At 40.8% G+C, this 23,695-nt stretch overlaps 2 protein-coding genes across 8 annotated transcripts; one reads left to right on the top strand and one right to left on the bottom strand.

Moving 5' to 3' along the window:
• Window positions 1–1,561: 1,561 nt before the first annotated feature.
• LOC131877834 (uncharacterized) lies at window positions 1,562–23,611 on the bottom strand. Of its 5 annotated transcripts, none has more exons than XM_059223640.1 (17): window positions 22,728–23,611; window positions 10,130–10,249; window positions 9,898–10,050; window positions 9,129–9,297; window positions 7,363–7,464; window positions 7,042–7,281; window positions 6,705–6,964; window positions 6,390–6,609; window positions 6,236–6,313; window positions 5,830–5,934; window positions 5,636–5,768; window positions 5,272–5,539; window positions 5,080–5,194; window positions 4,738–4,959; window positions 4,203–4,460; window positions 3,587–3,851; window positions 1,562–3,522 (listed from the first exon to the last, which is right to left on the bottom strand). In XM_059223640.1, exons 1-17 carry the CDS (start codon window positions 23,030–23,032, stop codon window positions 1,664–1,666), a joined length of 4,872 nt encoding a protein of 1,623 aa, XP_059079623.1. In that variant the 5' UTR covers window positions 23,033–23,611; the 3' UTR covers window positions 1,562–1,663. The 5 variants fall into 5 exon arrangements, with proteins under 5 accessions (XP_059079623.1, XP_059079622.1, XP_059079624.1 ...); XM_059223639.1 differs by having other exon boundaries at window positions 7,042–7,299; XM_059223641.1 differs by lacking the exon at window positions 22,728–23,611 and adding an exon at window positions 10,722–10,892 and having other exon boundaries at window positions 7,042–7,299.
• LOC131877841 (guanylate kinase-like) lies at window positions 13,772–16,326 on the top strand. Of its 3 annotated transcripts, XM_059223653.1 has the most exons (4): window positions 13,834–13,959; window positions 14,019–14,372; window positions 14,496–14,735; window positions 15,457–16,326. In XM_059223653.1, exons 3-4 carry the CDS (start codon window positions 14,498–14,500, stop codon window positions 16,050–16,052), a joined length of 834 nt encoding a protein of 277 aa, XP_059079636.1. In that variant the 5' UTR covers window positions 13,834–13,959; window positions 14,019–14,372; window positions 14,496–14,497; the 3' UTR covers window positions 16,053–16,326. The 3 variants fall into 3 exon arrangements, with proteins under 3 accessions (XP_059079634.1, XP_059079635.1, XP_059079636.1); XM_059223651.1 differs by lacking the exons at window positions 13,834–13,959; window positions 14,019–14,372 and adding an exon at window positions 13,772–13,819; XM_059223652.1 differs by lacking the exon at window positions 14,019–14,372 and having other exon boundaries at window positions 13,819–13,959.
• Window positions 23,612–23,695: the final 84 nt, after the last annotated feature.

Genomic DNA, 23,695 nt, shown 5'->3' on the forward strand with positions numbered 1-23,695 from the left:
CAACATTACTGATCTTAAAAATACAAGGGGGCCCAAACAAAGTCATAGTCCCTCTTTTTAGATGTCTAACATTTCTGAGATTGTTTGTCAAATTATGTGTCCAAAAATATCTCGCGTAAATGCACCATTACAATCCATGCCCGAACATGTTTTCAAGTGTCAGGTGACAACTCGGTTGCCTGAGAAAAAGCAAAATTTGTTTCGATTTGGCCCCATATTTTCCTTCAATTACTGAACGCCTTTGATCTTCATATTTTGCTTTTATGGGTAGTGTATATTTAATCTGTCCAAATCGTTCAGGTCCGGGGAAAAGCACCCCACTTTCCCTCAAAATTTGAATTCCGTCTGATTTTTTTGTGGACACCATGCAAGATTTACATATTGTAAAGGCAAATTTTTTGACCAGAAAAAAGTTTGAAGACAAATAATAAGACTCATAAAGCACAGAGCAAGTTACTACAAACAAAAAATCCGAAGAGCAGATACATTTAGCTCTATTTCCCGTTTGTAACAGAATCATAAGCAAAATGAGTAATGCTCATTTATAATGAATTGAAGAGCTTAACACATAAATTCAAAGTTGGCGAAAATCTTCTTTATGTACTCATTGTCCATGGCGGCCAAGGCGTCACCAACTGACGCCTTCAGCTTGCCCACATTGCCGTGGATGGTGGCACAGGCCTTGATCTCCACATGCCCCCATATGCTGAAATCCAGGGGATCTAGGTTGAGGCTGTTTGGGGGGGCAGACCAACTTTGACCAGAATCTTCTGAAGACCAACCTTTGTTCAAGGTAGGCCTAGGCATGTAGAATACCTTGCTGACGGCATGGAGCTTATGAATGTTGCAAACCGTGGTGCGGCAAATGCCAAAACTATTGACGATTTTGATATTAAGTTTGACCACAACCCCTCTTTGCAGTTCTTCCATATTTAAGAAGCTGTTTTGTCCGTTTTTTAATCTAGACGCTTACTATGCTTGGAAATGGTTGGCAATGATCACATGCAACCTATGTCTAAAGCGGAATGATTAGCCAGACCTACCATTGATAGAGTTATTGGGGCTGCAAATAAGTGTAGACGATAATATGGCGCACCCGGTACAATTAAGGACTTTTAAACCCTCGAACCCAAATTGGGACATCCCACTATACATAATATAAATGTTGTCAAATCTTAATCCAAACTCGCAAAAAAGATTTTTTTTTTTTTAAATTGTCCTTGTCATTGAATCAGAACATGACAATTTTCCATACTCTTGAATAGTTTTATTGACCATATTTTTGAGATTGATATATCCGGCTCATTTTTACAACAACAATATTTACCACCTCTTCTAAACCCGAAATTGGGGTCGCCATCGTTTGGAGTGTGATATAACGCCTAAAATTTCTAGCTTACTAGATTTCAATTAGTGTGTTATGGTCAACAAAACTACATTCCTCCTTGTCCAAATCAAAGTATGTGAACTATGTGTGCTTGATTTTTCTTACCTTGACCAAGACGTTATAGATGACAGACAGGTCATTGGATGAAAAATATAGCAATCAAATTTTCTCAGATAAAATGTAGGAACTTTATTTCTGGTTGTGCTCCGAATAAAATGCATTGTTTCTTTTTTAGGTCACGATTGAATTGGTTGTACGATGGAGATAGGTCTGTAATTAAGCAGAGAAGACCCTCAAAGAGCGCATCAAAATCGTCAAGACACTAGCCAAAGAGGTGGCCTTTTTCATGAGAACATTCATCGATGGATCGTTGACACCTTGTCCCAAGGCTAGAGAAGCAGCTTGGACCGTTTGAAGATACGTTTCCGCCATATCTTTGACTTTGGAGATCAGGCCCTCAGTTTGGTCGGATTTCTTCTCGCACTCTGCAATCGCGCGACATATTGTGCCGATTCGTTGAATCATTTTCACGCAATGCTCGAGACATTGGAGCAACTGATTTTCGCTTTCAGTTGCGCTTTTCACAAACAATTTAGAGGCGGTTACAAATTGTCGACATTCGTCTGTGAGTTGTTCGCAAATATGGTGATACGATTGCTCAGCCGAAGTCTCGTTTTTCTGTGTCGTCGGACAATTGTGCCTTGTCTTGATCAGCTCGCATGATTTCGACAAGTGTGAGACCACTTTCTTGATGTCTGATTCCGCTCGTTGGAAAACGATGGCGGGATTGCGGTGGCTTGAATTCAAGTTGGATGGAAACGTTTCGTCATCTACGCTGGTTCCCTCGAGGGAGCTCCCGTCATCGGGATCAAACTCGCTATTTGAGTAGAGTTCGACGGGATCCACTGAAATTGACGCCGGAAAGGTACGACCAGGACTGGATTTGAGATCTCGCTGAAGATCTATGTTGGCGAGCTTGGGTTTGGGCGGGGTGATGGGCAACTTTCGACCACTGACGTTCACCATGACCCGCTCAGACGAGGGTATAGTTTTGGCCGGCAGTTTCGGTTTACCCTCTTCTGTTCCAGTTTCACCCAATCTCTGGACAGTGTCCCCGTTTTCGACTGGAATATCTGGCAGGCTCCGGACAAGTTTGGTCACTGGTTTACTACTCCTTGCTGGTACAGCTGGTTTTATACTTGACTGAATCGTAGTATGGAAAGTGCCAGGTACAATATAAGTTGGAGTTGGGTGGAGGGGAGGCTCTTGGGTCGGTTTTACATCCCATGATTTCAAAGGGGACATTCTTGGAGGAAGCGAGGGAGGAATCTCGTCTACTTGTGATGGGTTAGAGGATACTTCAGGCTCAAGATTATTGGTTACCAACGGCAGAGAAAGCTGGGGTTTCAGACCGGACTGGATCGAAGAATGGGTGAGGTTTTGAGGGACTCGACTCCTTGCAAGGGTTGATGAGCGAGGGGGCGGCGGAGGAGGGGGAGGTGTGGCTGAAAAACCGGAAGACCCTGGTGAAGCGGGCATGAACGTTTTGCCCACTTGGATTGGCAGGGAGCTAGACTGAGCAGACAATTGTGATCCAGGCCCATCATTAGAGGGGCTTAACAGTTTCTGCTGAAGCGACGCAATTCGAGGAGATATCTTTTCCCCACGGTCATTGACAATCACCGCTGAGGTAGAAGTCGAAATTTGTTTGACATTTTGATTCACGTTGACCTCGTCCACTTCTCTGTCCATGTTGACTTTCGTAAGCGAGTTCTTAACAAATTTGTGCTCAGTTGATCCACTGGATGTTTGAAAGGATGCATTTTTTTCTCGTTCTGAGGACGCCATCAACGACGACGATGACGATGGCGACAAAAAAGATGTTGGGATGCGGACATTTTTGGGAGGCCTTTGAGGCAGACCCGTTGGAGGGGGAGGAATGATAAATGCCGACAAATCAGAGTGATCTCTCAAAGAGCCTTCATTATTGTTTTGAGGTGGTGGTGGCGGCACTGCCATGTTTTCAATAAACGAATCGATGTCCCGCATTTGATAGAGGGCTGCTATCCCCGAGGTTCGAGACTCGTCCATGTGATAAACATGATCCATGATGGCATTGGCAGTTGATAGTGTTGCTATGGATGGGAAAGAAAGGCAACGTAAATATTGGTCGTCGTCATCTTTATAAGGAACAATTACCTGAGTTCCAAGTGGACTCGTGATCACTTCCAAAGTCTTTGATGGATGAGATTCGCCCCAAATCAATTTCTAGCGCACGGAGTTCGGCATCTAAAGATTGTCGATCAGCAAATGGCGTGGGTGGGGTACTAAATGCATTTGATGTTGAGGTAGTACTTTGAAAAGGTCCGTCCTCATCCGGAGTCATTGGAGGAGGAATCATAGTCAGGTCAATGAGATCTTGATCTGCTTTTGCTCTTGCATTGGAGCGACCTCGAGCATCCTCCTGGAATGGTTGAAAAAGTTAATTTGCCGGATTGGAGAACTAATCGGAATGAATGCACCTATAATCGCTAACTGATGTGGTGCTAAGGTTACTGTGGGTGCTTCGACACTGTTGATGGAAACAATTACTCGTTATCTGGGTTGTTCTACAATAACTCGACCGGCAATAAGACGTGTTGATAGTGGGCTGTTGCCCTGAAACGAACAGGCTTTTAGCCTGAATCGAGTGCTGATTCACACTCTTTGTTTTTATAGGAATACTTGCATGTATTTGATCCAAAATGTATTTTATCCTGAACATAAGCGTCGTCAGCTTTGATTGTGAGGTAGACAACAACAGTTCATGTGTTACCTTCAATTTTGAATCCATATTGGTGTCCTGAACCGAAGCGCTATTCATTTCATCATCGGCATGAAGTCCAAAACTGGAATCACTCGGTTTCAGACGCTTCGTTATCACAACGGGGTTGACCCTGCCCTTGGGTGGGGACTCCGAATATGGACCACCGAGCTCTGGAAAGTTTTTTACGTGTGCGCTCTTATCAAAGGACAACGACTCGTTAACTGCTTGTGTGAGTCCTTGGGTGTAGTCATCGGAATCCTCGGCAACCTGCAATGCATATGGAAAATTCAAGTAATTTTGCTAAGCTATTAACGAGATTCCATAAGCTAACACAACATTTTAAGTGGTTTTTCTATGTTACGAATAAACATATGCCAGCATTCTGATTAACAATCACCATGACACAAATTGATCGAATATTTTCAACAGTAGTTGCCGAATTTGCCGAAGATGTCTTTAATAGGAAAACATTAATCTTGTCTAAAATCTTTTTGCATTATTAGCATAGTTAATGCTCCAAGTCAGTCAATAATCAATAGTGTACCTTGGAGAGCAATAGCAATGAATCACTATGCTTTAGTTTGCCAAAGCTATCCGCCGTTGCAGACATTTCAGACTTGAAAGTGATGACGCTCTCCGAATCTGTTCCAGAGCCATTGGAACTATTGGAACTTGCGCCACTTTCCAGCGTTTCTCCGGATGATCGAACGCCTTGTATAGAATGAGGTTTTGGCCCCAATCCATTGCTCGTTCTATTTCGAATGACCTGCAATGATGTGTGACCAATAGTAGTTGACATACCGGTACATGATAGATTTGAGAAAGATTATCAAATTATCTAATCTATTGTAAAATAATGAGTTGTAATTATTCTGAAAATACTTACTGCTTCATTAAGAGCTTCATTATGATGTGTTGACCTAATTAGCTGGCCAGTATCACGATTAGACCTGATTCTTTCCGGAACTGGTGAATGATGATTGACGGTTTTTGATAAACTCCTAGCAAAGAATTGGAACAATCAAGTAAAAATGCGTGCCTTGAGGCATTCAAGATACCTTTTTTTTGCCGAGCGAACCTGTGTGAAATGCTGCTTCTGGGGCTATCCAAATTAACGTTCTGCCGACTGTCACTGTCCTCTGATTCAGAGTTCAAGTGGCGATCTTGTTCATTTGGATTCTCAGGTAGTGGGACTTCATGTCCCTCGGAAGGATGCCTGTAAGGAGGATGCTCTCCTAGGTCAACCACGGGATAGTTCTTCGATTCAAGAGCATTAGTTCTCTCAGGAGATCCAGCATAGTTCCAACCAGAGGGGACCACAGCGTGCTTACTGCAATACGCAGGCGCTAAAAAATAAAAAAGGAGAAAATTATCTTCAATGTTACATCATAACCATGATCAAAGACTTGTGTTACAAATTCTAATATTTGCCAAGTACTTACCAGGTACTTGAGGGGCAAATTGCGACGGTTCCCTCTTTACCTCCAATTCCAACGATGTTAAGAGTCTAAAGTATCCTTGCAAGACCAGAATGAGCTCCTCAGCGTCATTATCTTCCAGGAGCAAAGAGGTGGGCTGAAATGATATCAACTATAATAAGTGTCCCCATATGAATTATTTGCTGACTACCGTTTACCTTCTTATCCATGTCTGTTGTGTGAATTTCTATTCTTTGAAACCTTTCTTCGTTTTTAACAGCCTCAATTCGAGAGATTTTGTCAATATCACAGAGGTTAATGGGCTGAAAAAGAAATGGAACCAGAAAGTAAGCGTTTGGGTTCACAAGTGAAAATAATGTTGCATCCACAACTAATTCACTACTTAGGCCTCTTTTTCTTTAATCTACTCATGATATGATGTCGGTGCATCAAAACTACTAATCGTCTTCTTTGCTCACTCTTAAACGATGGAAGTAAAATGTGGTGGTGGTCAGAGTGCATACCACTTTCACAAACTCGTCAGACACCTAAATTGAATTATTGTCCCCTTTAAGAGCGCATGCTCGTACTAGAATTATAAATCGACGTCAAGGTTCTTCTTACCACATTGTGTCCCATGTTGTTAATCTGGCTCACTCCAAACCTTGGGCTTACAAGAATGGCCGATTCAACGTTTGACTCCTAAAATCAAGACAATATCACATTTTCAGTTGCGGACAGATGAATAAAACGATTTGTGCGTAAAGATGAAACTTACATTGATGCTGCTGGAGAAACATTTTGCCCCATAACTGGGAAGATCACTAATTATCCTAAGGTAGTGCAATTTCGCTTGGAGAGGTGTAAGAACTTTCTGGGGCGTCGATGAGAGTCTCTGATTGAGCTTCAGAAAATGGGCCAACACTTTTCTTAGTTCTTTGGGCTTCATGGAGTCTCCCACGCTTGAAGGCACAAATCGGTCCAAGCCAAATTCCCGTCTGAAATAATGTCCGCCAAGCATGATTAGTTTTTATTTTTTGAACTATATTTCAGCAAAGACTCGATGGATCCCATTGAGATCCAAGCTACTTACTCGACCATCTTGATTGTCACTTTCGTCAGACTTTCATTGTTTGATAAAAGATGTTGATGCATTTGAAGGGCTGCTAACTTGAAGGCAAAGTCATATTTGAGCTCCGGAGCAAACCGTTCTTGCATAACGTCATTGCAACATTGAACATAGAGATACTCGAAAGCCATCGGGTCTTCACGGAGGAGCTCGTACGCATCTTCAGGCACGAAAGTCACGCGGAACAAACAACGCAGGTTTTGAGAACCAGGACGGGAAGCAATCTAGAGAACAAAGACATGTTCAATCCATATTCAAACCTTCCTCCGTCCACCACAGGATTTGCATGGATCCTACTCACCATGGTCAATCGCTCCTTGGGATTCAGGATGGTCAACTTGTTTCGCCTGAGACTTTTGATGTGTTCCACCATCAAACCAAAGCTCTTGGATGACTTTAGGCCCAATTTGGCTTGCAGCGAATTGATCACATCTTGAACTGTGGTCGTGGAGTCGTACTTGAATGATTTGGTCTGACCATTTTCCAGGAACACTTTCAAGACGTTTGGCATCAACGGAAGCACAGAATCATTGGGATGGGTCTGAGATTGGGACGATGGCTAAATTAAGAGACCCTTTTTACATTCTGAGCCATCATCATGGCTGATAATTTGATCACCTACATCATTAATGTCCACGCTTTCGGCAAATCGTACTCGCGATGGTTTGGTCCTTAATTTGGCTTTCTTGGTTGCTGATAACAAGGCTGACTTACGCGTCGAAGACTGGATGGAATTATAAAAAAGAAGAAAAAACTATTGATTTCGGACAAAAATGCAAGCTGATGATGAAAAGCACTTAAGCATATTCCTATCAGAACGCTTTGTAGACACTTTTTCATATTCAACATTTGAGAAGTTCTCATTTTTAGCGTAAGAAATGTACGTAAAGAAGTAAAAATAGTAGAATTGAAGAGCCGGAAGATCTTGTCAAATTTGCTCTACATATTTCTCTATAAACGATAAAGATCTTGTAGATGATTAATATGTATAACTGTGCAGTTTTCGAGGTTCGAAGAGAGAATGTTAAAAAAATGAACAGTGTGGAATACAACACATAATTTAATTTTCTATTTTGGGTTAATCTTGTATCGGCCGGGAGCTTAAATGTACAACTTTTAAAGACTTGCTTTACGTGACATGATGAAAAAGACAAAGGATTAAATTTTCAATGCCAGTTTCAAATAAAGGCTTTATCTGAGCCCCATTTATAAGTCCATGGTTGCCAGGTTTTTGGAGCAAAGAATTGCTGAGTGACTAAAAAGATGCTACCAAACATAAACAGTTGCCACATTTGAATACATTAATTTTAAGAACGATGGCCAATGATATAGACCCTTTGTTGAGCACCCCTTCTTTTAACTTAGTCCCTGACTTGTCATTCTGGTGTTATCACAAGCGTTTTTGTCCAAATATACTTGAAACGGAAATCTAGATCTAGATTGATGCATTTCCGTGACTCAATAATAAGAAGACTACAAGATTGGAATTACCATTTGAAATGGCTATTTACGTTTTTTGAAGCATTTAACCCAGATGAACGAAAAACCTTGATATTGAGCTTTCGATGAATTTTTTTAAGGCCTGTGCCTGTCCATCATAACTGACAAAATATCTGATTGCCGTAAACATTTTCAATTTCATGAATTAGATGCTCTATTCAAGGGTCTGTCCAAGTCTATGGTCTAATGAGATATCGGATATCAATGTAAATCTCGTAATGAATTTGAAGAAGATTGTTTTGAACTTGCGTTACCCCGAAGAACTCACGATTACTCTAAGCCGTTTCCGTCCAACGTTATCGTCAAAATGAGAAAAATGGTGAATTACGAATGAGACTATTCGAAAGTGTGTAGCCTTGATTTATCAGCTTAAAGGGACTATCAAGGAATATTTGCTAGAGTATTCAGGTTAGCGTTAAAAACTCCTTCCAAGAAGTAAGACAATCAAAATTGTCACTAATGAATTCCTCTTTCCCATCATGAAAAGCCGGCTACCAATCACTCTTAGGCAACAGAAACGAATTCAGTTGCTTACCTCTTCAGAGATGTAATCAAAAAATTCTAAAATATTCACTTTTGCTGCACTCTGAGAGCATTGGCAAGTGCACGTGGCATTTATCTCGGGCTCCATTAGAGGTGCAGTAGTTTGAATGTACCGTACTGAACTAAAATCATGTGTCATTTTTCAATTCCTGTCTTCTCAGAAGAAACTACGTAAGTCCACAGCAGAAGAATGAAGCCAAACAAAACGGTTGGCCTTGGAGGATGTGGGGAAAAAAACCTTCGAATTTCGTAAGCCGTAATCGTGGAGTGTTTAAAATCGATCTGTCTCGGTAAATTTTTAATGGAGTAATAGTAATAGTATATCCCACTCAAATGTATTCTTACGTTGTCCAGAGGAGGTTGACAAACTAAGAGACAGACGGACTCTGTGGAATTTCTGACTAGTCGGATCACATGATCTCTTGGGGCGAGTTTCACATCTTCCCCATTGATATTCAAAATTTGATCACCAGGCATGAGCTTATCCACGCTTGGACCCCCTGTTGTTACAAATCTGAAAAAAAGACGGAACACAAGGCTTCAAATGAATGAATCTGGTCGCTATGTAAGTGATACAACAACACCTTCTTAAACATTAGTCCAAAATGATTAAATTACTCAGGTGGGACAAAACACCTCATACTCAACAACAATTTGCTCTATTGTCAATCAGCGAATATGTTTTTGTTGTCAATACTATCAGAAGAAAAGCACTTTTGCTAATTTAGCACTTCACCATGGAAAAAAAACCCTGGAAACAACTACACATTTAATGGACCAATTTGTTTGGAAATGGAACAAGCCACTCGCACAAAGGCTATACAGATTTGAATTTGGACCTTGGGTAACAATGTCTGTTTTCGGAAGGCATCCATTTCAAGACAAAATGAATTCATCCACAAAATGAATTCAGAGGGAAATATGTCGTATTCACATTGGAAAGTACGTAAGTTTATCTGATTTAATACATTACATTTTGGACAAGTGTATTTCAGAGCTTAGATGGACCAATTGGTTTGCGTAAAATGTTCCAAAGCCGGCTGACGCTTTATTTTGCACATTATTTTGCCTAACCCTTATGATTTTATCAGAAAGTGGCCAGAAATCAGCTTACCTGACAATAACTGGTCTTTCTGATCCAGCGACAAATCCAAACCCGAGTTCTGGATCGCGTTCCAACGTGATTCGGCGAGGTTTGGAGGCCTCTTCGGCCTCATATTTATCCCAGACATTGGGCGGCTCGTATGTGGTGGTTTTGCTGAGGTGGCTAAAAGGAGGGATCAAAGAAAGGCCCGTTGTGAATTTGGCTCGCTTGGAGTCAATGCACTCTGTTAATGCTACATTACTTGACATAATATGTTCGTCCATCCTTGCTCCGAGCACTTTCCCAGCCGTAGGGGAGATTACTTTGCGAGGAGTCCCAAATATCGATAGGCGGTAACCAGCCACTGGTGTGGGTGTGATGGCTGAAAATTGAAAGGAAAATTGATGAATTGGAGAGTGTGCATAGCCGTGAAACTCCTTCCTCATGATTGAACGCAAGGAACTAAAATGAGATTCAGTTTGAGGGATGACATAATCCATGAGAATATGTAGATCAAGCTAACCATGACTCAAGGCATATTCTTTACTTAGAATGATTAAGATGTCTTGTCACTTGATCAATTTTGCAAAGTGAAATGAAAATTCGTTGTCATACAGACATTGCCGGTTCAATCTATCTTGGTAGAATTTCGTAGACTGGTAATAAGTACAACCTAATTTTCCCAAGTTGCTAAAGACCTTTGTGCCTTGTGCTAAATCTAAAACGAGTTTCATTTATAGCTTTCAGAAATGATAGACCTTTTGCATTCAAGATATTGGACTCGCTTTGCGGCTCTTTGCAATCCAAGCGTACAACGCGTGGATCCAGAAATTTAACTTTTTTTCGCTCACTACCTGACACGACTATCTTGGGTTCGTCTGGTGATATTCCTCTCCATGACTTCTAGATTATTGCCCATTTCCAATGGAAAACATCCATGGACAAGTGAGGGAAGAACTTGTTTCCACTTGAGACTTTTCACATGTTTAGTTCAACAAGGAGAACCCCCCCGCACCAGGTCAGCGAAGACTGTGTGTAAATATTCAGTCATTTCTCTCTCACTGTCCTTGATGATATATAAACAAGGATGAAACTGCCTGGTCCCGATGACCGTGTGCGTGCTTTCCCTCTGTCCCACATTTCACCTACTTTGAGTTCTGACTCGTCCGTCCCCGTACTACGGAAGAAGCGGAACGGCACTGCTCAAACGTGCATTCCACGGACTCGCTCAGCATCAGTCAGTCAGAGTCAGAGGGGCCTTCGATCGAGTTCAGGTCTTCGGTTCAGTACGTACGTCTGGAGGCCGAGGGAGCGCCCTCTCCTCTCGCCGTCCATGTCTGTCCATGTCTGTCCTTCTCTCCTTCTCACTGGTGTTCCTCGCTCGATCGTCATTGGGTCTTGTCGCCCACCCATTCGCAATGTTCCCTCGAGGTGAAGGCTGAGGAGACTTTTTATACCAATACTTTGGGAACATTTGGCGAAGAGGGTGGAGGGGGAGGAAGGGGAGGAGGTCAGACCGCTTTCGGTTCGGTTCAGGCGTGGGCTTTATCACTACTGAGTTGCGGCTGGTGTGGGCCACACGACGAGGCCAGGAAGAAAAGTGAAAGCGAATCATCGCAGGGCAAAGCGCGATTTTTGCAATCATGTGGCGTTTTTTTGGTAGCCTAAAAAGGTAGCAACGCTCTAGCAGTGGAAAATTGACTCCGGGTCAATCTTAAAATGTATGGCAGATCATGTTGACTAATCCAAGGAAGGACCACGATGCTCATGCCATCCTCGAATGGTAATCACAGGTCATGAACATTGAACACGAGTTGGAAACATAAAAAGTTGCAGGCAAATCTCCCCAATTGCTTTTTGAAGTTGTGCTTTGGTATCATTCGTGATTGATTTTAATCTGTACGAGTTCCCTGTTCAGTTGTTGGTAGATGCCAGTATTTGAGTCGCAGATAAAGATTTCGTAAGCATCATAAAATCAAAGCATTTCAGACTCCCGGTTTTTACCCAAGAACCCGACACACCTGCTTTATTCTTTTTCAAAACATTAAAGAATGAACCTTTTCGTCGAAAAGTCGGACGATTTATCAATCAAGGAGTTCTTAATTGTACTTGCATGAAGGCAGACACATGCAATGGACTTCTACAATTGTAATGCCATCTCTGTATGTAATTTTCTGAAATCGTGTTTACATATACAAGCATTGATATGATATTTGCCATGACCTTGCCATTGAATCGAAGCACCCTTTACTCTCAATTTCCTTAGTTAAAAGGTAAGTTGTCTTACTGCTTTGGGAGTATTCCTGGCCATAGGTATGTCATGGAAATTCGAGTTTTTGCAGCGAGCGCTCTTTTACTTACAAAATCTATAAAATATTGCATCTAAATAAGCCATCACTTTCGGACAAATTTAGTTTAGGGGACTTCACTTTCCTTCACTTTTGAGTAATGAAAAATGACATCAATCCATACATAGTTGATTGTGGACATACGTTGTACCTCTGACAGATCCGCATCAACATTGCTGAAATCTTGGACCCGATTCGGTCTCAATATTGAGCCCTTGAAACCCCCTCAGAGAATTCGTTCGCGTTCGGCAGAAATGAAATATTTCATCTTAGATTTCATCAAGGAAATTAATATGCAAAGGCAACTAGCCTCTTCAAAGATGAAAGACATTAGCCTAATTCTTGGCCCATCTATAGAGGTCAATTTCTTCTTCGCTGGGAAGTTTCGCTTTTGTTATTACTCCAAACCACCTAAAGCACCGCACTATAGGTGAGAACACAGTTTCAATGGCATTGAGGGCCCAGCAAACTCAAATTCTAAAGAACAATTATATATTTTCAACAATTTCACACTTCTAGTGGCTATAACGAATTAAGCAGCCTTTGTAAACTACCATAGCAAGTTCATCGAAACTATTATGATCGATTATAAAGCGGCATATTTTATGCTTTATGTCAAGATATTTTTTAACTTGGTAAAAAGTAAAAAAAAATATCAGTCTTCTCTTCACCCATAACAATTTGAGAGATTTTTCACATTGAGTAATATCCGTTTTCACAATGATCAAACTCTAAGATGGGACGCATATTTGACTCATTTGATTTTGGAGAACCACCAATTTCTTTTGAAATAAGACAAGCAAGACTAAACCCATATCTTGGTGTTCCATTGGTTTACTTTAAAGCGCAATGTTGTTATGTTTCTGTTTCACATAATGCTTCGTGGAACCTTCGTCTTCACATGAATATTAACCAACTCAAAAAAAAATTGAGCCGTAATATTTGACAATGCCATCCAGCTATCAATTCTGCATTTACGTTTATGTCCACGTTTTGATTCTTTGTAAAACGACCAACTGACCTTTACCTCTAAAGGTTGTTAAGATGAGTAAAAATGCTACCATTCATGATTAGTGTTATTACAACGACTGTAATGGATTCCTAATTCTATTCGAAGATGTTGCTTTGCATCATGCACATATATCATTTGTGTTGCAATATTATACCCATTACGTTCGTTTTAGCTGTATACTCCTAAGGTTTTCTATTTTTCGTCCTGGAGTGTCGATGACATATTATTTTGCGAGCAAGTTTTGGTCACCTTTTTCGGTAACGGAGGACCAGCAGGCTTGCCATTTGAATGAAGTCTTTTTGTTGGGCGGTACGATTCTAAACACAGAACTCCCTCCTATCCGGATCACTCCAGATCGTGATTACCTGCTAACCCAGAAAAACATCATTTGGATCTATCTGCATAAGCCAATATCTTTCGCTTTTGTCTGGTATTTTCACGTATTACTCGACAATGCTCTGATCTCTGATTTGGCCACATTCATGCGACTATTTTGGCGAGCCTTTTGTAGGCTTTGTTTATTTGTTAATGCATGTAGTACATACATCGTGGCACTAACAGGGCACGATTCGTGCCAATTGCGCTCGTCCAGGTAAAGAAACGCTTCTGGGCCTTCAGGTTACCTCGTGTACTCGTAGAAGAAGTTGTGTAGTAGTACTTGTAGAAACGTCTCATTGAATCGACACTTTCCCTGTGTGTGAATCAATTGATTGTCGGTGCGTTATTTGAATGGTAAGTCAATGAATGAGTCGGCCTATAATTCATAGTTAAGATCCATTGTTAACCCATAGTGGACTGGACTCTCCAAAGTCCAGTCTTTCCAAACACTTGCGTCCCAGAATGTGGGTTTAATCCCAACTCATGAAATGGGTGAATGACCTTCGGAAAGACGGGTCCAGGGGCCGGAGTCGAGCCGTTCCATCGCATTTAAGTCTTGGGAGACGGCACTCCAGTTGGCTCAGTTGGCTCAAAGATCCCAAACGGGATTGTAAATGTGCGATTTTGGCTTCTGGCAGTCCACCCTGTGGTGTGGGTCTCGCTCGGCTTGAGCTCGAGGGTCCCGACGTCAACGTTTGAATTGAGCGAATGAAGATACATGCGATGACGTGTTCTTTTAGAGACCCGAAGTCGTAGACCTTGTTGAGGTAGATCTGGGCCCGCATGGCATGCCCGAAGGCCATCTAGCCGTTGTGCGAAGTCACTGGACCTTTTTGTTTGTCCCTATGCTGTGCCTTAATTTTGCCCAAAGTGCCGCTTATTTCCACCAGGGATGTTCCTGATTTCCCACGGTGGGGCCCATTGTGGGAGCTGGGGTTGTCATAGTCGAACGATTCAGTGGGCCGCACCATCAGTCCCGTGGCTAGGTCAGTGGGCGTGGACCACGCCCCAAACCCAGCCCTCGCGTAGTTTGCCAACCCGGTGTCTGGGGAGATTTCACTTGGGTGGTGGTGTTATTGGTGATCGAACCTCAGCTTCCAATCCAAGATGGGGCGTGGGCTTTGCCTCAGGTAATCATCGTGAGGGACCAACCCATCAAACGGCCACCCATCACAATTGTCTATGAGTTAGCAGCGACGCTCAAAACGGGCGTAATGTCCCAATCACTACACTCTGTGCATGTCACTCTTTAAAACCACATTGACTGGATCCAAACCTTTTCGTGTCTAGCCAATTTTGATTTGAATCTTTTTCAACGGCTATTGAATACTCGTACATGAATATCTTTTCCTGGAGCCCTAGGAATGAACTCTACTGTAAACGAAGCAGATTATTGGGGTTTATCAGAACCTGAGCTTTCTTTATGACATAAAAAGAATTCTGCTTCTAAAACAATTTCAAGTTGGAGATCTTAGTTTCGTTTTGAATCGGGCTCTAGTTAAAAGGGGCAAGATGAAGAGGAGTCATATTTCGTCTTCAACCAAAGTTAAAATGTCTGCTTGAAAAAGTTCAGCGTGTTGATTGGCCTTTGATGTCGAAGTAGGGTAGATGTTTTTTTTTTCTGTCCTCAAAGTGCACGTTTTTCATTTTGCTCGCCCTTTGTTCGTTGTGACTTGTCTCGGGGCTTCAAAAGCCATAAAGCGATAAGGATGAGATCACTATTTTCGTTTCAATCTAGGATTTTCAGTTACTTTTTTCGTTTGACTAACATCTGAACCGCTTTATTCAAGTGTGATCACACATTTTATCCAAGAGTCGCACGTGTTCCAACGACTCTTGTCTTCATTTCAGTTGCTAAAGCCATGGCTCGACCTTTGGTTCTTTGTGGTCCATCCGGGAGTGGAAAATCTACTCTGACTAAACGCCTCCTGGAGGAGTTTCCCGATCAATTCGGGTTATCCGTCTCGCACACCACCCGGAGTCCACGAGCAGGGGAAGTGGAAGACGTTCATTATCATTATGTCGCCAAAGAGGAGATGTTGAAGGCCATAGCGAATGGAGAGTTCATTGAGAGCGCCCAATTTTCCGGCAACTTTTATGGCACCAGCAAAAAAGCCGTGGCCGCTGTTCTGGCCAAAGGGCGAATCTGTATCCTCGACATAGATGTACAAGGGGTGATTCAGATCAAGAAGTTGCCCGAATTCAAACCCTTTTATGTTTTTATTCGTCCTCCGAATTTGGATGTGCTGGAGGCTCGATTGCGTGGACGTCAAACAGAGACCGAAGAAAGCCTTCAAAAAAGGCTAGCAGCTGCCAAAGTTGAGATGGACTACGGCAATGATATTAATAATTTTGACATAGTCATCGAAAACAATGATCTGGATAAAGCTTATTCAGAACTCCGCGAATTCCTGGCTCAAAATGCTTTACAGCCAAAAGCCAAGTGACCTAATCATCGTGCTGTTTTCGTGAGCATGTTTACCTCTGAGCCAAACATTTTAAATGCCAAATAGAACCATCATTACCGTTGAAGACTTCTCGCGTTGAGCATCATCGAAGATTGGCAACGCTAGCCTTTCCCATCCATGCGAAATGACCACATTTGGTTAGAAGATATTGTCTTGTTCGCCGACAATAATGAACAAGAATACATGTTTCATAAATCTTTCTTTGAAGTAAGCTTACCATATGTAAAATAAATGCTTATACATTTTGTTTGTTTACGGCGTTCAACATGTCTTTCAAAAAAGGCGTCACCTATAAACGCTCTCGTGAAGGTGGACATCGCTGATAATTGGCCTTGTCTTAAGAAATACATTATTGCTCAGCTCAATGTTTCGTTGAGCTGTTGCTGTTTAACTCGTTAGCGGTGGATAGGAGCAACGCAAATTGTAAAAAGCAACATGCTTTTATTACCTAACACACAGTCAATGTTCTTGTGATTTCTTTTAAAATCTAATTTTTAGTATTCCAATTTCTTATACAAATGAAAGTGTGTGTGCCCTTGCTTCCCTCTTTGTATTTCCTCTCACTGATTTATATTTTTAAGTACGGTTTTTAAATGATACAGCCAAGATCCACAATCATATTGATTATTTGATGGGTTACTCGTGCATAGAGCTCCTGTTTTTGTATCACTTATTAGCAGGGCTTGACTTGCAACTCGTTACTTTTTGAGTAACGCTACCGGTAACGCGTTACTTTTCTACAAACGCAACGGTAACGGAACGAGTTTTTAGCCTCACGTTACCTTTACATTCTTTTTTTATCAAGAGAAAGCAAAAATGTATGAAGGTGTCCTCCCTAATTTTTACGAGTTTTGCCTCAAATGATTTCTCTTAATTTTTACTGATGGGATTAGATAAATAATCACGGGAGGCTGCGACTAGGGTTATCAATTTACATTTTCTGTGACGTATGACATACTCCCCCTCCTCTCCCAATGGTGAAGTGGATCAACGCCTCGAACGGCGAACGGCGCTCCTAGAACCTCGAATGGGTCAGAACTAACACCATGCACGAGTCATTTATTAATACTTGTAAAACTAACAATGATCCAATGAGGAAAGTCTCGCTATAAAGTTTATCATTATTACTAGTTGCATGACGGAAATCCGTAAGTTAGCCTCTAAATGTATCCCTAATTTTCCTCTCTTCAAACTCGTGGACTACTTGTCTTATGTTAACTTTTTTCAAACAATGAAAAGAAAGATAAACAAATGCTTGCCCAACTGTTTCGAGTATTTGAAAAAGGATTAAAACCAAACAATCCTTAATCCACGACCCCGTGCATTCTTGTACCCTTGTATATTCGTCATTTGTTTCACGTCAGTTTTTCGTCATTTTTCAGATTTACAGATCTCACATCATCACACACTAACTAAACGGTAAAAAACTTATAACACGTTTTATGCATCTTTAGGGCATTTTTCAGCAAAAGTATTGGTAACGGTAACGCATTACTTTTTTCGGTAACGGTTCAAACCCTGCTAATTAGTCATGCGTAGTGGTCTACTAAAATTCAGTCTGGTGGCAAAGTTGTGCCCACTCAAAATCAGAGGGATTAAAAATTTTCTTTCCTAGCACAACCTAGCTCTTCTTCCCTTTATCTAAGTTTTGGGGTAAAATCCCTTTAAAGAACTCGTAACAGCCAATAGAAAAAGGTTTGACATTTGGATAGACGTTTGGTGTTACCAGTATGGTCTGAGCTCGAGCCTCAAAAGGACGGACAGCCATCAGCCGGTTGGTCACAACAACCCGCTGGACTACAGGGTTGCTACAAAGTTCGCCGGCGATAAGTTTTAGTACTTGTAAATCCACCGTGGCCCAAATTGGCAAGTTGGATTGGCCTCAAATTTTTGGAGGAAAAGTGCTCCTAAAGATCATATAAAAATGTGGAGGCACTCGAATAGGATTAAAGGCTGCCTGGGAAATATCACCATTAAAGCTGTGCTTACCACAGGGAATGGAGTTTCATCGTCTCAGTCAAATTGTTCGTGGAAAAGGAGGCCAAATGTATAATTTTACTAATAAGAAAGGTTGATGACAGTTCAAACATCATCATAAAAAAGTTTGATGAATGTATCTCATATGGTTTTAGAACTATTTGTATTTCTAAGTGCCGGCGTACTTTGTGGTACCCTGTAGTTTGAATCCTTAGGTTTCTTTTGCTTTTTCTTAAGCATTTAAGTGGCCGGAACTAAAAATGTTTGAACATAAAAAATTAGCAAAAATTAGGCACCCGTACGCACATTTCCTTCTAAAAATATCAATTACCTGGTTTCCAAATTACTTCGTTTCAAGTACTTTAAACTCCTTCTTTTAACAGAAGTGATTGAGTTTTGCCATGCCTTTTTGACTTGTTCAAGATTTACGCTCTGACGTCTCTTAATGAAATTGCGTTATGTTGGTTTGCATATCCGCCCATCCATTTTCACAATTTAAGGAAAATTTTCCAAGAAATCCCTCACGTCATCTCGAACAACTGAAACGTGCTCAGATTGATGGAATTATCATAAGAGATGGGTTTACACTACCACAATGCCTGAATGGCATTTCCTGAAGGCTGAGTCAAAGATGAGAATTTTGGGGCAAACTTCCTTCAAAAGTTGATTGAAAGACTGGAGGGTACTTGAAGCAAGCATCCAGGTGTTTTTTTAATGCAAGCTTAAATCATTCGTAATTCAAGGCATGTTAATGGTTAAGAAAAGGCAAAAGACACATATCGACCCAAATTAGTCCATCGGTAATTTTAGTCGAACCGGCCTATGCATATCCATTTGCCGCTGGTGCTCAAACAATACTGGAATCACCAAGACCTCACTCCCAACTCTAGAGCAAAATTGAAATTACGAGTTCTTCATACTTAGCATTTTTGGCTGGTATTAAGTCCCTGAAATGGCTCTTTTGAGGCTATTGTTTGCTTGATAAACACCATCAGATAGAGAGGCATGTTTTTTCTCAATTGTTTTGCGTGAACTTAAGGATATATGTATACATAAATTTTATATTTTTTCAGTTTGCCTTTCAATTGTTTGTTCCGGGGTCTTTGTGGTCGAATGAAAGTCTTTTTTCATTATATAACCTTGGCGGCTTTAAACAAGCATTAGATACAAAGAGGTACCGGGATAGTGTCCGTCGTTTTGAAATCTATAGCGCCTCTAGATATTGAAAAAGCTTTTTTATCCCTAGAATATGTAAGTGAAGAGCGTGAGCTCCCCAATGGATCATTTTTAAGATGGAATCGTATTTTAATATTGCTAATCATATTTTTAAAGATCTATCCTGCCAACATAATCGTTCGACATGGAATAAGGTTTTCCATTTTATCCTCACTCAAATGAATATCAATATTTTTAGAAAAAAACAACTTATGAATTAGCTTCCACTAATTCAAAATGACAATATTACTGGTTTCAAAGAGAACAAAATAAGACCTTCATTCTTCTTCTTCTTTCTTTCGTAGTTTGACCTTTTTGCAGCTCACAAGTCCCAACCTTTATTCGTTAGTGTTATTCAACTGGTATGAGTGAGACTCTTGCTAAGAATTAAAATGTTGCTAGTGGGTCAAAATATAAGACAGTTTTTGGTTGGACAATACCTTATTTTTCTTGCTATGCGTGATTATTGCTCCTTTAGTTTGAACATGATTAAACGCAAGTAAAATCTATCTGTTTTCAAAAGCTAGAGAAGAACACGTGTGAGGATTCTTAGTTGATTTGCATCCCTGTTCAATAAAGAAAAAACCTTCATGTAAAATTCAAGATTTTACATAAAAGAAAAGATAATAAAATTTCTTCTAAGCTTTTCAGTAACAAATTCGGCACAACTTAAAATCAAATTAAGTGATCGTATCTTTCTTTATCCCAGGACTTGTTTTTGATCTTTGAAAACACAAAAAACAACTAGGTGATGGAATTTGTGTAAATGGATATCATCAGAAGGCAGTTCTACAATCGATGATAGTCGAGTGAGTGCATTGTTTGAAATGAAAGTAATAAGTTATTCGAGTGGACGGCCAACCAAACAACCGAGTAGTTCTAGTCCTGATGGGAAGAACAGATTGGAATACAGGTCCATCAAATACTTCTTTCTGTTTTACGGATTTTGCAGACAATTACAAAGAAAAATGTCATTTAACGTAAAAATTGTCATGTCTAGATGAGTGAAATCAAAACATGACAAGATATGGTCAAGAGCAATGACAAAACATTTGGTTTACCAACCAGTTTTTACATGCCGATCTAAGAAGCCCTTTACATAGGGTTGGTCCGGGATTTTAGACAAATTCTACCTATTAGGTCATAAACAAGAGGACTGGGACAGACGTTACAAAGAACCGTCTGAGGTCCAACGGCAAGAGGTTATACGTATCTACATACCCTGACATAGACATTCGTTCTGGTTGTTTTTTTTTTGATAATATTTACAAGCACAGTAGATCTACAAAGAATACCTTATATTAATACATTAAGACGGATGTCTTCTCAATGTTTTGTTCTTGGTGTGTTTCCCAACAAGTTTTGAAATCTTCCTGCCTTTAAATTTGCGACGTTTTTTCGAACTTTCTCCGAAGTTGTACTATAGATGAAGCCAGGGCATTGAAGAAATATTACATCAATTTTGAACGTACACCATCGAACATATTTTGTTTGGGGGAGCTCCCAGGCTATTCCCCCTTCCTCTTAGATAATAAGAAACCGGCACCAAAGCCATCAAAAGTCAGCCACTGTGGCTTGACGTGGAGCGGGTTGAAATTTTTGCAGAAGCTTGGACATTGACTACGAGGGGAAATGTGGGATCGATGGAAATTGAATCGAAATAATACCTTAATGGTCAATGGCGACCGGAAAGAATTTATGTGTCTTCAGCAGGCCCTTAGTTTTTGCTCTGACATCAAGACTGTACTCAACTTTTATTTTTCGAACATGGTTTTGATGGCACACAACGGGAGGGTTTCCAATCTTCTTTAGGCTAAGATTAAATCATTCGCAGTACAGTATTACTGGACGTAGTATGTGTTCAACAGTTCCCCTTAATGAAAGCTTGGGGTTCAAGGTCAAGCAAATTTTTGAGCGGGGACAAACATTGTCAGGCACGGCCAAAGTAGCCCTGAATTTAGTTCCACCAAGTATTTTTCCTAAATTTCACCTGAACATTGCAAAAATCCTTCAATTTCCCCGAAAATCCTCATTTTTTAGGTTGTTTATGGTTAAAATCCTGAAAAAGTCAAAACCCAAAAAGGTCAAAACGATTTAAAACTTTATTTAACCCTGAAAAATATCTTTCCGACCCCTAGTTATGATTGATTGGTTTATTTTCATTCGAAAACAACAACACTAAAGAATTCAAACTAATTTTGCCCCTAGGTGCTCTATTGGATTGGAGTTGTGCATTCATAAGTAATTCTAACAAATTAGTGAGTGTATCAAATCACATCGCCAGGAAAGGATCCTTCCCACAAAATTAGAGCACAATGACATTTGAATAACTTGGAAAATAAAAATAAACGCATGACGAAATATGAAATGCCAAGCTGAACAATCCAATGAAGTAGGCGCAAGAATTTGAAATCGAAATTGGCCAAGAAATAATATAAAAAGACCGTTTAAGGTAAAAAATTACAGTACCCAATGACAAGGTAAATAAACATATCTATTGGTAGGGGGACCAAAAGGGACATGTAATGATATTTTTCACCAAACTGAAAAGGCAAATTATTCTGTTCTGAGGACAATGAGGCTTTTTTCGTCCGGTTGGCCTTGATTGCAACTTTGGAGAACTTTGGAGAACCATTATGATTTCATTAGGGTGTCCTAATTTTCAAACTTTCTCCGGTTCGAAACCATTCAGGAAATAGATCTACTAATCTCTAAAGGGGATGGCAAAAATGTATACAGCACAAGGACTGCTTATTTTTTTGGTCTTCAAAAGACCATATTACCATGATAAGGGAATTATCGTTTAATGCAAAGCCCTGACAGATTTGCATTGCTTCATTCGACATTCCTTCAAAATGTCAAAAAAGAAGAACTATTAAACTGAAGTCATGCACGTATATGTGTGAGTTTTTACTGTATATTACATATTACTCAGGAATATGCCATCACAAAATCATTTGTATTGCCATCTTTTAATGTAAGTTGTTGAATATTTAAGTTTCAATGAAAGTGCACAATCTAGTAGGGTCTATTGATTTGCAGATGCTGCTCCAATTTGGGTTTGAGTGCCCTAAATTTTCCCATAACGTCACATTTTATTCTCGTGAGTCATTCACCATCTGGTCAATTTTCGGGCAATGAAACACCGACATTCCTGTTATAGCGGAAACATGAATGGGTTTTCCTGGATTATGCATGAATTTTCAATGCTTTGAAACTTTGTAGACAATAAACGAGAAACAACTAACTTCCTTTTTCCTTGGGCACATGGACCATTCTTATTGATCTTTCTTGTCAAAACTTTCATTGTCACTCAACCAGTCCAGAATGGAGACATTACAATGTTAATGATCGACATTTCCAAGCCAAAATAAAAGGTAATAATAAATAGCCGTGTGCTAGCCCTATTGGCGCTACTATTGCTTGCTAATACTGTCAAAAATCAAATCACCATGCACTTACTTGCAATAATAAAACCTTCCCTCGTGGGTCTTGTGACAAGTCCAAATGGGGCGGTTCTCCCTGTGTTCATCGATCTCGCGCTCTGGCTGCGTTCCCAGCCTGGAATCGCTTTCCACGTCAGGCTTGAGGCTAGGGTCCGTGCGAGCTTGATGAGCAGGGTGAATTGGGTGGGCAGTCCCCGATTGTGGTTCGGACTCCTCTTGAGATTGCTCCTCGCCTCGAGACATGTTGCTTTCAGAGGCGAGACACGCTGGGCCTCCGTCATTCGCTTGAGGGGGCTTCGAGTACCAAGGATTTTGAAACATTGAATGAGCCCAAAGTTGTTTGACTCCACCCTTGATCTGTTATCACTCGGTCTCACTGGATCTTGACTGTATATCGCTATTTGAATTTGAGGCGGTCTCGAGCGACACACTTGGACCGAACACCCTGTTTCAAAGGTGTTCCACCAACATGATTAGGTTTCACTCCCCCACTCCCTCAATCACACACTTACTCACTTCCTCACGTACTCACTTAGTCCCTCACTCTCACTCCACACACACATGCACACACACCTTTCTTTCAATTATGTCTTCTTTTAGCCTTCACAGTTATTTGTCCACTTTTCCCTTGGATTTCATCGAATTCAGCTGCGCATCCCTTTCAACATCTTAGTGCTGTACTACATATCACCTATTTCTCCCATAACCACTACTACTACTACTACTACTACTACTACTAGTTGTGCGTGTAGGAGTTCGTACATGATGGAATGAAAACCCAGGCAGTGTTTGAAAAACGGTTCTACATTGAAGTTTTGCCAAGCCTCTTCGGCCTAGGCTTAATCTTCAGCCCTGCGTGCGCTGGCGCTGCATTATACTATTTCTTACAGGTTTCGACACATCCACCACCTCTTGCAACAACAAGAACCACTACTAGTAGTTGGGATATGCCTCGGTGTAGTAATCTCTTGAAGGAAATCTGTC

Source organism: Tigriopus californicus, chromosome 3 (assembly GCF_007210705.1).
Source record: "Tigriopus californicus strain San Diego chromosome 3, Tcal_SD_v2.1, whole genome shotgun sequence".
Classification (NCBI taxonomy): Eukaryota; Metazoa; Arthropoda; class Copepoda; order Harpacticoida; family Harpacticidae; genus Tigriopus; species Tigriopus californicus.

What these genes read in the sequence shown, in the direction of transcription:
- LOC131877841 (XM_059223651.1), top strand. Translation starts at nt 14,498, where the DNA reads ATGTTCCTGATTTCCCACGGTGGGGCCCATTGTGGGAGCTGGGGTTGT. An exon ending in GGGCGTGGGCTTTGCCTCAG is followed by an intron (nt 14,736 to 15,456) that starts GTAATCATCGTG and finishes TCTTCATTTCAG; the next exon opens with TTGCTAAAGCCATGGCTCGA.
- LOC131877834 (XM_059223639.1), bottom strand. Translation starts at nt 23,032, where the DNA reads ATGTTTCAAAATCCTTGGTACTCGAAGCCCCCTCAAGCGAATGACGGA. An exon ending in GAAAGACCAGTTATTGTCAG is followed by an intron (nt 9,298 to 9,897) that starts GTAAGCTGATTT and finishes TCTTTTTTTCAG; the next exon opens with ATTTGTAACAACAGGGGGTC. An exon ending in AAAGCGTGGACATTAATGAT is followed by an intron (nt 7,300 to 7,362) that starts GTAGGTGATCAA and finishes CTCTTAATTTAG; the next exon opens with CCATCGTCCCAATCTCAGAC.